This window comes from Pezoporus flaviventris, unplaced genomic scaffold (assembly GCF_033815535.1).
Source record: "Pezoporus flaviventris isolate CSIRO_AGI_PZ_B2104156 unplaced genomic scaffold, CSIRO_AGI_Pfla_v1 ptg000036l, whole genome shotgun sequence".
Classification (NCBI taxonomy): Eukaryota; Metazoa; Chordata; class Aves; order Psittaciformes; family Psittacidae; genus Pezoporus; species Pezoporus flaviventris.
In genome coordinates this window covers 13,387,324-13,400,054 of record NW_026892584.1, presented here as the reverse complement: position 1 = coordinate 13,400,054, position 12,731 = coordinate 13,387,324, and the positions used below count along the sequence as shown (strand labels likewise).

Below are 12,731 nucleotides of genomic sequence, written 5' to 3'. Positions count from 1 at the left end.
TGTGTGATCCACATCCCTCCATCACTTTTCTCTCTTGCAAACCTCTCTACTCTAAACACCCTCCTTTTGGGGGATGCCCTTAGCCATCACTGGGTCCCTTCTTGTGCACCCCATCCTGTGGGGGACATGCTGTCCTGTGTTACTCCCCTGGTCTCCTGGGGCCGGGAGCATCTCTGTGGGGAATTGCAGCATGCATCTGGAGCAGGAAGAGGATGTGAGAGAGGAAGTGTGTGAAATCACTATCCCTGGCCTCAACTCATCTCCCTGGCTGTGGTGAAGAGCAGAGGGCAGGCTGGAGGAGTTATCTGGAGAGCAGCTCTCCTCCTGACGTCAGCTCGTCCCGTGCTGGCATCGGAAACCTGCTGGGTTTGGGGTACACGCGTCTGTGGCTGGAGCTCTTGTGCTGCTTTACTGAGAGCAAAGCTGTTAACCTGACACTTTGTTTGGTGGGTGCTGTTTCTCCCTGTGTCTTCAGGCCCAGCCAAGATTCTTGTGCCTTGGCTTTGGATCCCCTCTTGAGAGGACACAGGAGCTACTCAAGCAGCTCCTCTGTTTTGTCTCTGCTTTTTCTTGCTGGCCAAAACAATCCCAATGGTTGTTGTGGTTTAAACCCAGTCAGGTAATTCGTTCGCTCACTTCCCCCCCTTTCTTGCCCTCCCCCTGCTCTCGGAGGGACGGAGAGGAGAATCAAAAGAATGCAACTCCCACGGGTTGAGATAAGAACAGTTTAGTAACTAAGGTATAACACAAATCACTACTGCTACCACCAATGATAATAATGATAAAGGAAATAACAAGGGAGAGAATACAACACCTCACCACCCGCTGACCGATAACTCGCCCCCCCAAGCCCGACCAAGCTCCGACCGATACCTCCTCCAACCCCGCAGTCTTCCAGCCCTTCCGGCTAACTCCCAGTTACATCCTGGGCATGACGTGCTGTGGTGTGGAATACCTCTTTGGTCAGTTTGGGTCAGGTGTCCTGTCTCTGCTTCCTCCTGGCTTCCCCTCCTCCCTGGCAGAGCATGAGGCTCACAAAGTCCTTGGCCAAACCAAAACATCATTGTTATCAGCTCTGTTCCCGAGCCGAAAGTCAAAACACAGCACTGCACCAGCTACCAAGGAGGAGAAACATGACTGCTACTGCTGAACCCAGGACAATGTTGCACAGAGCTCAAGGGAAAAATCAGTCTGCAATCCAAAGGGTGAAAGTCTCTCCTAACCACCTTTCCCGTCCCATGCATCCAGCTCAGGAGAAGGAGGATGGTTTGCCTAAAATGATTCTCTCTACCCAGAGGCTGCGTGTGCCACCTCCAGCAGTACTGAGCAATCCCATCCTGGAGAGTCTTTACCTCAACAGGAACAAGCTCAGGAGCATCACCGGCACTTCTAAGCTTTGCAACCTGAAGAAGCTGATACTGTCCAGCAATGAGACTGTGGACTTTCCCAATGAAATCCAGAGCCTGCTCTGTTTAGGGAAGCTCGAGCTGAATCAGAACCAAGCCCGGCTCATCTCAGAGGAGGTTTTCTCCCATCCCCCCAGGCTTAAACACTTGCGGCTCAACAACAGCTGTCTCGGTGCCCTCCCCAGGGACCTGGCAGCTTGTCAAGGCAGCCTCCTGAACCTCAACATCTCCAACAACTTGTCCCGGACCTTCCCCCAGCCTGTCCTGCAGCTGGCACACTTACAGGAGCTCCACGTGCAGGGTAATGCCCTTCACCAGCTCCCCAAGGAGCTCTTCCAGGGGTGATCCGTGAAAACATTCAAGGCCAATGGGAATCCTCCCTGGGAGCTGTCCAGTGAAGTGTGGGCAGGTGACATACAGCAGATCCAGAACTACTTAAACCAGCTTCAACACTGTTCGGAGCAGGAGGACAAGAGAGTCAAGACCATGTTGCTGAAGGCCTCGCTGGCGGGGAAGTCCACCATCTGCAGAAGCCTGAAGCAGGGGCAAACCAAACTGGTGCCCTGGGAAGAGCAAACAGTTGGGACAGAGATCAGCGAGTTCCGGATTGAGGACTTCATGTTTCTCTTCTGGGACTTTGCTGGCCAGCTGGAGTACTACATGGCTCACCACATGTTCATCACCCCACAGGCACTTGTCATCCTTGTCATCAGTCTCCATATGTAAGTGCTGAGCTGGTTTGGATTCAAGGTGGAGCAGGAGAAGAAAAAAGGGGCTGGGGAAGTTTTCCCCTGTATGAGTTCACACCACTTACATTGGACCTCTGTGCTGGTCTTCTCACTGCTGGAGTAGCCAGCTCTCCCTTCCCTTTCTGCAGATCACTCTTTCAATTAAGCCACTAGCTGTGTCATCACCTTACTGAAGTCCTCTGTTTTGAGAAGTTAGATGAGCATTAAGTCCTTATGTGACAATTGATCCTCATCTAAATGGCTTTGCTTTCTGCCTTGGAAATACCTCTACAAGCCATAGAATCACAGAATAGTTAGGGTTGGAAAAGACCTTAAGTTCATCTGGTTCCAACCCCCTGCCATCTTATATCTTGTGGTGCTCCCTGAATGTGGAGGGAGTTATCAGGCTTGGGCTTTGTGCTACAGTAGGATGCTCCTATCCATAGCAGGGACAGACTCTGCTACACCCATAGCTTTAACTGCCTTAGCTTATTGATGGGAAACTTAAGGATGAGCTTGCATATGGCTTAGGAGGTCTGAGATCTTCTCCAGTAAGCCTTCTGGGGCAGCACAGGGTGCCTGGTCAGGCTTGTGCCTGGTGGATGCTGGTTGGAGATGCAGAGGGTTAGAAGTGAATTGCCTTTCTCTTCCTCCCCAGATACCAAACCAATGACAAGGCTTTCAAGGAGCTTGTTGGTTTCTGGATCAGCAACCTGTCCATGCGCATCCCAAACTTGGTGGTGCTTCCTGTGGAAACCCATGTGGACTGCTGCCGGGAGGAAGAGGTGGAGGAGAAGAGGCGCAACGTCATGGCCAAGATTGCAGCGATGCAGGCGGAGGGAAAAAGCAGCCTCGCCCACTTCATTAAACACCTGGAGGGCAGTGAGGAGCCCGAGTTTTACGTGGAACAGTGGGAGAGGCTGAAGGAGATGGAAAGCTGCACGCTAACCGTAGGGCTGAGATTATGGTGGCTCCTTGCTTTCTGTTGTCTCTGGCAGCCAGTGTGTTACTGGTGATAGTGACCCAGTGCTAATGCATCAGACTGCTACTGCAGCCACTCCCTGGGGCTGGGGTGGACATGGTAACTCTTGGCTGTGACCTGCTGGATGCTTACCCTTACTTGGTGATGGGCATCTTCTCCTGTGACTTGTAGCAAGTGCCTGAGGAGGAGTATGAGGGGTATTTACCACCCCCAGGTGGTTTTCTGGGAACTGCTGCAGAGCAAAGGTGTGAAGAAAGCACCCTCCAAAGCTGAGCCAGCAGTGTGTTCATCCTTGGTGACCTCCTTTGCAACTGGTCCCTCCGTCAGCTCACAGGCTAAAAGACTCCTCTGGGTGTGCTTTTGGCAGATACGCGCTTTCTCTCTTACAGATGTTGAATCTAGTGGCTGTCAACTGCACAGATCACCATGATACCGAAGAGCTCGAGGCCACTGTTCTGGACCATACGAAGAATGAGAAGGTCTTCCCCGAGGTCGTCCGAGTGCTGCTGCCCATCTACGAGCAGGTGGAAGCTGCCATTGTAGATACTGCACTGCGAGGAGATGGCAGACCAAGGTGAGTGGTCCATCAGCACACTGCAACCTTCCTGCACCTGCTGTCCTGCGTCAGGGACAGGGTCCCCAGTGCTTGCTGCACCCTCTGGCCCAGCTCATGTGGGACTGGGTCACTCCTGAAGACCTTGCAGTGTTATTGCTGGACCATTAATTGCAACTTGTCTCTGTCATTCCAAGCATCTGCCCCCAAGGCAGGGGAAAAGCATAGGAAAAGGCCAAGTGTGTCTTCACCAGGAGGATCTGCCAACATCTACCAGCCTGCAGCTGGAGGCATCCTGAGCTGGACACATTGCCTGGGTTGCCTGTTTCCAGTAACATTCTTTTTCCCCTGTGCCCTGTATAAGCAATTAAAAAAATGGCAGGAAGGAGCTCCATGGCTTTAATGCTTCTGAGTGGTTCCCAAACCTACATCCTGCCAGCTTTATTTAATGGCCCCTGCCTCTTTCTAGCTCCTTCCCCATGTCCCCTGTGGCTTAGCAAGTCTAGCAGACAGCCCCAGCTCCTTGCTTATGTACCTAAAGCAGGTATGAATATCACCAGTGCCTTGTGTCATCTCTGGCTCCCCTGGCCACTGTATGATTAGAGGAAGGGGACCAAATAGTTTTCTGTTGAGGAGATAAGCCAGGGTTTGTTGCCTGTCTCACTGCATGACTGAATGACAGTCTGAGGTTTTCCAGCTGGAAACAAACCTGCCCTCCCAAATAATGAAACAACCACTACTAGCCTCATTTTTCATATGCTCTATTGAGGTCCTTGCAGGCTGCTGGCACCACTGAGGTAAGGCAAGACCATGGCAGCTGCAGGCTGGCAGTGACGCAGCTGAGGATGCGGCAGTGATACAGCTGAGGATAGGCAAAGCATCATAGACTACAGCACTGGTCCCAGATGCTTCCCGGGCTGGCATGTGTGATGCTGGGTACCACGGGTCTTTGTTGGCTCTCTAAAGCATCTGCCTTGGAATGCTGGTACTCAAGAGATGTGTGCTGAGCTGCCACATCTCCCTCTAGGCATGATGGACCTCCAGTACCTGCTCAGCAGACTCTAGCAGTGCGAACACCTGGCCAACCTGGGCAGAGAGCTCCTCTAGGACTCTTGAGGTTCCTCCACTGCATTGGGCTTGTGTGGTATGAGCAAATCCAGCACCTGGAAAGCACTGTTTTTCTCCAGCCCACCTTCCTAATCACTATGTTCAAAGTGAGTGTGGGGATCAGGCCCATCTTCTTTGCAAGGCCCATGCTCTGCACCTCTGCTGGGCTCCTCTCATTGCTGCCTCTTCTCTCCTTCTCTTCCCACCCAGCTCCTTGTGAGGTACTGCCTTGTCCAGCAGCTCAAGAGCATCTCCACGGACACACTGACTGGGGAGCAGGCCACCGTCAGAGACAGGTCCAGCTGGGTGTGGAACTTCAAGTCAAAGGCGATGCTGTGCCACCGGGCCGTGTGTGCCTTGGTGAGGCACCAGCTCTGTTTGGAAGGGATGCAGGACGTCTTTGAGGAAATCATGGGACACAGGCCCCACAGAGGGAGGAGGAAGATCTTCAGCCTCCTGGAGCACTTCGGGCTCTGCCTGGAAGTGAGGCACAGTGAGGTGCTCAACCCACAGGCCAGTGAGTTTGTACCCGGGAAGCCATGGGGCCAAGGCGAGTCCTGGTACTTGTTCCCAACCTATCTGAACCAGACCGAAGAGGCCTCTGAGGTGTGGGGAGGAGATGGCCGCGAGGACCTCCACATCCATGCCTACTTCTCACCCGAAATACGTGAGGGTTTCTTCCAGAGGTAAGCAGTGGTTTCCAGCCCCCTGCGAGGTTGCATGGGTCAGGGTTTGCTCAGCACAGCACCAGCAGGATTGTCAGCAAGCCCTTGGCTGTTGAGAGTGCATCAGCTGAGGAATGAGGCTGGAACCCAGGAGACCAGGGCAGCTTCTCAGCTCTGCCATGACGTGTGACGCCCTCAGTGAACCATTTCAATATTCACTGCCTGAATGTGAACAAGGACCACGCTCCTTCTGGTTCACCTTTCATCTGGAGTGGGTTTGGCTGGTCTGTGCCCACCCAGGAAGTCAGAGGTCTCCCAGTCCCACCCGCTCCAGTTCCTGCATGTGCTGAGACAGTTTCTGGAAGGTCTCCTGTTCTTGTGTGGTTCTTGACTTGTGCCCAGGGTTTTATCTGGTGGGGTCGAGGTTTAACCCCAGCTGGGTATTGAGCACTGCACAGCTGCTCAGTCACTTCCCCCCACGGGGTGGGGGAGATGATCGCAGGGGTGAAAGTAAGTAAACTCGAGGGCCGAGATAAGAACAGTTTAATAATGGAAGTAAAATTTGAAACAACCCAGACGTAACGAAAAGGAAAATAACACAAAGAGAGACAAATGAACCCCAAGTGATGCAAACGATTGATAAACCGTATCTCACCACCCACCAACCGATGCCCAGCCTGTTCCCAGGCAGCAGCTCCCCAGCCAGCTTTCCCCCTAGTGTATATGCTGAGCATCACTTTCTGTGGTAGAAAATATCCCTTTGGCCAGTCGGGGTCAGCTGTCCTGTCCCTTCCCAGCTTCTTGTGCACCCCCAGCCCCCCCGGTGGCAAGGTGGTGTGAGGAGCGGAAAAGGCCCTGGTTTGGGCAAGCACTGCTCAGCAACAGCTAAAACACTGGTGTTGTATCGACATTATTCTCAGGCTAAAGCCAAAGCACGGCACTGTACTCGCTACCAGGCAGAACTTCAGCTCTGTCCCAGACATAACCATGACAGATGGAAGCAGCTCTTGGCTTAAGAGGCTGTTCCTGCTGCTCGAGCTTTTGGTGGGGCATTTGGTGTCTGCCCCTGTCTTTGCTGACACTGGGTTTACATTTTCAAGCCCACATTGAAAGCTGCGCTTTCTCCCAGTGTGAGAGAAGCAGGGAGGAGGCTGGTGAAAGCTGTGGGCAATCTCCTTGCAGGTTCCAGGTGAAAACTTGCTCCTACTCCACATGCTGGGTGGCCAAGGCAACCTGCTTGCTTGCGTGCAATAGCAAACCTCTGCTGATCAAAGAGAAGAACCAGAGAGCCTGCAGCTGCCTGGCACTTCGGTGCAGAAAGCCAGCAGGAAGGATAGGTAAAGATCCTTATTTCATGACTCCCAAATGCATGCACCCCCTCAGCTCCCCGCTGCCACCTCCATTCCTCTGGACAGAGTGTCCCAGAAAGCCCTGCCACACGTCCTAATCCAGCCAGGGCCCACCAGCAGTTCAAGGAAAGATTTATTTGTTCTCCATGCATCCTGGTCAGATTCCTCTCGAAGTATCACAGGGAAGTGGAAAGTCAAGTTTTCAGTCTTCTTTTGCAGCAAATCAGTCACCCTTCCCCATGAGCTCCCAGCAGTCCCAGGCTGGGTCTGCAAGTGGTCAGCAAAAGGGGCCATCCGAGCTGGGGAGCTCTTACAGCGTAGCTTTGACTTCATGCTGCGTCTTTGACTGGCACACTGTGTCCCACCAAGGGGCCGGGTGGTTGCTACCGCAGTGCTGCTGGGGCTGGACAGCTTCTAAAAGCCACCTTGTGAAATCAGCCATGAAATCGACTGGGCACGACGGTGCCCTTGTCCTGACCACAGAAGTTCATGTCCAATTTGGTGTTGGCAAACACTTGTGTGGGCAATTTGAGCATGGAAGGGAAAGGGAAAACCTCGAGACTGGGGCTCAGGCACAACATAACAGCTCTGGCTAGGTGCCCACATATGTCCAGGCTCATGAAGAACTGAAGGAGCTCAGGTGGCAGCTGTCCCCAAAAATGGTGGGACCACCAGTCAGGGTGGAAAATTGCCTGGCATTGTCTTCCATGGGCAGTGCTGAGGGCAGCTCCTGCTGCTCCTTCCTCTCAGGGCCTTTTCCTCCATAGGGTGAAGGAAGATGTAAAATCCTGTGGGACATGTGGGAACTGCTTTGGCGCAGAGCTGCCCTTGCCTACAGGTGAGCCCAACGGCCCTGGCTTTGCATCGCAACAGTGCTCAGGACACGGTGGGATGAAGGCTGTGGGTTTGGTGAACCTGAGGTGTTGGTCATGTCCCCCCATTCCCACAGTGCCCAGGCAGCTGGAGCAGCCCCCAGTGCAGCCCTCTGCTCACCATTTTGTGACAAGCTACAGGACCACCACCCTCGGGAACAGCAGCATCCAACCATCAGGTAAGAAGGCTGCCACCTCCCCTTGACCAGGCTCCAACACTGATGGCCAGACTCGTCCTCCCTTCCCTCCTGAAATGAGGGCGTGCAGCCGCTTCCAGCCCGGGCAGGGGACACCCCCTCTTTGGGCAGTGCTCTGGTTACCACACTCCTCCTTGAGGTACCACCACCTCTGCGCCTCAGAGCTGAGCTCTGGGTGCTTCACGCTGTAGTTACTGCCTTGTTGTTCCAGAACATCTCAAGTGAGTAGCTCTGGGCCAGCGGGGAGGAACTTGGTCAAGACCTATTCTTGTTTAGCCACGCTGTCGTCAACACACTTCGCCTCCAAGTCAGATTTGCAGCCTTAATGCACGGAAATAAATGCATCGATAAATGCATCCCTTCATGTGTGGGAAGACACCTCATTTACACAAATGTAAGGGGGAGAAGCTGGTGAGGAGCACTCTGGTACAAGTCCACTGGCAGCAGGGGCTTTGCTGGGATAAGGCTGGCCACAGAGCCCATGGTTTTGGGGGTGGGAGTGTGAAGGTCTCAGAGTGACAGTGAGGGCACATGTCCAGGCAACATCAGCAAGCAGGAAGCACTGCTATACATATTTGTATTTAAACTTAGAAAAGTTAAGAAAATAAACCTGAAAATGACCACTCTCCACAAACACACACATTGGCAACTGATGGAGGGGAAAAGCAAGGTGTCCTTCAGCTCCAGGACTGGCCACTGAAGCTGCCCTTGGGGTGCGGGATGCAGAGGAGGAAAGGTCCCCACCATAAGCATTCCGCTGTGGTGTTCCAGGGGGGGATGCCGGTTTGTGCTGCCCGTGGTGCGTCAGGCTCCGGCTGGCGCCTGTCCCGGGTGGGTCAGTCCAGCTGCATGTTGTACTGCTCGATGAGCTCGAAGAGGCTGAAGGAGTCGGAGAGCTGCAGGCTGACTGTGCCACTGTCCAGGGAGGACGCACCCTCCCGCAGGACCTGCTCGTACCAGTATTCACAGAACTTGGGCACCAGCTGTGGCAGCAAAACAACCATCAGGGAGAGGGGCAGCTGCCCAACGGTGCTGCAAAGCCCTGCACAGCCTCGGTGCACGGCACTCTGCGTCTCCCCCAGCCCCTGAGGTCCCCATCCCTGCCCAGCTCCCTCCTGACCCATCCTGCTGCCCCCGTCTAGCGTGGCACTCCCTGGTCTACCCCTCCCCAGGCAACTGGCACTCCCGTATGTCCCTTGCTTCCCAAAGGTTCCCCTCCCTGGCATGCAACCACCCCCTCCCCCCAGTCCCGAGTGCCCAAGGGTCCTGCTCCTTGGCGCCCCTGCCCTTGTCACTCAGTTTCCCCATCCCATCTCTCCAAGTCCCCAAGGTACCCCCTCCTTGAGTACCCGCATCCCCACATGTCCCAGACCCCCAGGGTCTCTTTCCTCAAGCACCCAGTCCCCCATCTCCCCTGGCCCCCAGGAAGTCTCCCCCCCTCCCCCCCCCCCCCTTCCCCCAGGCAGCAGTGGGGCAGTAGTGAGTGTTGGTCCCTGCACCTTGACCAGGATGAGCTTGGACTTCTTGGGCTTGGCCACAGACAAAGACTGCCCAAAGCAGAGGTAGATGGTGAAGTCAGGGGACTGCTTCCTTCTGTCAGTGCGGAACTCCCTCAGCTCTGCAAAGAGAGGCAGGGCTCAGTTTTGGGGTGCACAGAGGGGCTGTGAAGGGTTCAGATGCTTGTGACATCCTGGCGCTGGCTCCCATGAGCCCCAAAGTCAGGACAGACCCACCAGGGCACCCCTGCCCACCTGTGCAAAACTCTGTGAAGTCAAAGATGGGGGTTTCCTGGTTCCGGACGAGGGGGTTGGGCGGGAGGTCCCCAATGCCCTCAAGCTGCCGGGACAGGGCCCAGAAGACCCTGGACTTCTTGAGGCGGGTGGCGAAGAGCTTGTGGCCGCGATGCTCCAGCTGCAGCCCGGCGCCGCGCAGCAGCTCCTCGGTGAACCACAGCTGCTTCCTGTCGGGCAGCGTGGCGGGGCTGGGGAAATGCACCAGGCTGCCGGGGCGCCCGGCCACCGCCGGGTCACAGCTCTGGTACACCAGCAGGCACCGGCTGCCTGCCACCTCCTCCTGGTGGACGAGCTTCCCCCGGTAGTAGATGCTGACATCCAGGTCGGGGATGAAGCCGCCTGCACGGGATAACGATCAGCAACCACATTCCCCCAAACCCAAATGCCCCCCGTCCAACATTAACATTATACAATATTTATTATTAATAGATGTAATACTTATTTGCATCTATTAATAATTAACAAGCCTCACCTGTGTTATCCTCCACCGGTGGCACAGGGGCGGTAGCGGTAGCAGTGAGGAGCATCACTTCCTGTGCAGTTGGCACAGGGACGGGGACCTCTGGCTGGTGGCATGGCAGTGTCACGGCCCCTGCAGCAGAGACAGACAGCACTGACATTTGGGATGCAGCAGGGTGGAAGGGTTGCTTCGGTGTGGGGTGTACAGGGCAGCTCCCCAGCCCCTTCCCACCCCAATACGGTGTTTCTATGCCTGGGGCTGGATCCTCCCCCCCAGTACCTACCTTGCTGCTCCAGCAGCATAGGGTCTGGAGGGCTGTAGGCACCCAAGGGGGGCTTCTCCACTGGAGGCACCCACTGCTGAGGGGGAGGCTGGAGGCAGTTGTTTTGGCTGAGGTCTGGATGAGGCTGGAGGAGGATGTTCTGCTGGGGGGCATCCCCTGCAGAGAAATCACCAGTGGGAGGCGGCCAGCGTCACCCACCCATCATATCACCCACCCTGCACCCTGTAAGTGGGGCTGAACTCACCTGCAGGTGCCCAGGATGGGGTTTGGGGGCCAAGGTCGCGGGTGGAGATGCCACACTGCTGCAGCACCAACTGCAGCTCCTCCAGCAGTGGTGGCTGTAGAGGGTCAGCACAGCCTGGTAGGGGATGGGGTAGGAATGGGGAGACAGTGGGTGGGAAGTCGCACAATCTCAAAAACACCCCAGCTAAATCTACTGGAATGCTCCCCCCCCCAAAAAAAAAAATCCTGGGGGACCAGCACATACCTGGGGGAGCAATTTCTGGGGCCACGTCTTGGGGGTCGAACTGCAGCTGTGGAGAGAAGTGGGATGGGGTCTTACTGCTGCGGATGGGGGCACCCAGCCTCCCCCCACCCCATGCTTCAGTCAGGTGCTGGGCTCCAGCTCAGGAGCACCCCAAGGACATGGGGGTGCAACACCTGTCAGCAGCACAGGGGACTCTCCAGCCCACCATGCCCACCCTGTTACCTCCAACTGCTGGTGCAGCGGCTGCTGGTCCGCCGCAGGGTTGAGGCTGCTGAAATCTCCTGCCTTGCCATGCCATAAGTCTGGAAGGAGAACAGCATGAGTGGGGGGGGCTGAAATCGCCCCAGCAAGGCCTCCCCATGGGGCCAGGCTCACCTGGCTTAACGGCAAACACCTTGTGTGGGTCATCACCACACTTGGAGTGGTCCTCCAGCTCCACGAACATTTGGGTGCTCTTCAGGGCGCAACGGAAGTTGGTCTTCCACTTGACCGGGTTCTCAGGGCACTCCTCATACCGTCCGCTCACCTTTGCCCATTCCTGGGGGTGAGGGGAGGTGCACACGGGCACCATGGCTCCATAAGCATAGAGGTTTCAGGGATACCCAGTCACCAATTCCCACATCCTACCCATCCTAAAGACCTTGAGGTGGCTGCAGGCCACTCCTCCCATCCCACCCATTTTGAATACCTTGAGCTTGCTGCTGGTCACCCCCTCACCCGACCCACCCTGAGCACCTGGGGGTTGCTTCTGATGAGCCCCCATCCCACCCACCTTGAAGATCTCCCGGTCACTGCTAGTGACATCCTTCCTGGAGTTGTGCTTCCAGGGGACACGGAAGGCGCCGCGGTACGGGTCCGTCCAGCAGAGCCCCTGGTAGATCCCGCTGGTCACGGCGTTCAGCAGCCAGGGCACGAACCGCAGCTTCGCGGCGTCCCTGAGGATGCGGGGCCGTCACCGGCGGGACCGGAGTCACGGGGGCCGGTGACCGGGGCAGGGGGTGCTGGGGCGTTGCTTACCCATCGCTCGCCATGGTGCCGCGGCGCGCCCGCTGCTCGGTCCGAGGAGGGAGCCCTCGGCCGCCTCCCGCCCGGCCCTATTATAGGCCGGGTTCCTGGAAAACACGTCACCATCTCGAAAGTGACTCGGGACCTTTTCGAAAGCGAAAGTGTGGCGGCCGCGGGGCTGGGGGAGGGGAGTGTGTGTGCGTGTCTGTGTGTGTGCGTGTCTGTGTGTGTGCGTGTCTGTGTGTGTGCGTGTCTGTGTGTGTGCGTGTCTCTGTGTGTGTGCGTGTCTCTGTGTGTGCGTGTCTCTGTGTGTGCGTGTCTCTGTGTGTGCGTGTCTCTGTGTGTGCTTGTCTCTGTGTGTGCGTGTGTCACGTTCCCTTGCCAGCCCGGGGGATGCCGCAGTCTCAGCCTGGTCCCACATCCCCCGCGTTCCTGGCTGCATGAACTGTGTTCAGCTGGAGGAGAGGGGGCGCCGGGAGACCCTAGGGCACTTCGAGTGCCTAAAGGGGCCGACAGGAAAGCTGGGGCGGGGCTTTAGACATGGGCCTGTAGGGACAGGACAAGGCGAACCGCTTTAAGCTGAGAGAGGGGAGATTTAGATTAGACACTAGGAAGAAGTTCTTCACTGTGAGGGTGGTGAGACACTGGCACAGGGTGCCCAGAGAAGCTGTGGCTGCCCCGTCCCTGGCAGCGGTCAAGGCCAGGTTGGATGGGGCTTGGAGCAACACTCTCTAGTGGAAGGTGTCCCTGCCCACGGCAGGGGGTTGGAACTGGATGAGCTTTAAGATCCCTTCCAACCCAAGCCGTCCTGTGTGTCCTGTTCACTGCTCGGGTCAGGCTGGGT

General features: G+C 56.1%; 1 protein-coding gene and 1 pseudogene across 1 annotated transcript; one reads left to right on the top strand and one right to left on the bottom strand.

Moving 5' to 3' along the window:
- The first annotated feature begins 1,164 nt into the window (after window positions 1–1,164).
- On the top strand, window positions 1,165–8,005 carry LOC133274710 (malignant fibrous histiocytoma-amplified sequence 1 homolog; annotated as a pseudogene).
- Window positions 8,006–8,158: 153 nt separating this feature from the next.
- On the bottom strand, window positions 8,159–12,020 carry IRF7 (interferon regulatory factor 7). Its single transcript, XM_061463150.1, has 11 exons — window positions 11,900–12,020; window positions 11,655–11,817; window positions 11,258–11,420; window positions 11,105–11,184; window positions 10,883–10,928; window positions 10,640–10,753; window positions 10,396–10,551; window positions 10,125–10,244; window positions 9,611–9,991; window positions 9,359–9,477; window positions 8,159–8,842 (listed from the first exon to the last, which is right to left on the bottom strand). The coding sequence occupies exons 1-11, from the start codon at window positions 11,911–11,913 to the stop codon at window positions 8,696–8,698; spliced, it is 1,503 nt and encodes a 500-aa protein (XP_061319134.1). The 5' UTR covers window positions 11,914–12,020; the 3' UTR covers window positions 8,159–8,695.
- Window positions 12,021–12,731: the final 711 nt, after the last annotated feature.

Coding starts and splice junctions, on each gene's coding strand:
- IRF7 (XM_061463150.1), bottom strand. Junction 11,421..11,654: donor GTGACCGGGAGATCTTCAAG/GTGGGTGGGATG, acceptor CCTCACCCCCAG/GAATGGGCAAAGGTGAGCGG. Junction 8,843..9,358: donor CCAAGCTCATCCTGGTCAAG/GTGCAGGGACCA, acceptor TTGCTGCCACAG/CTGGTGCCCAAGTTCTGTGA.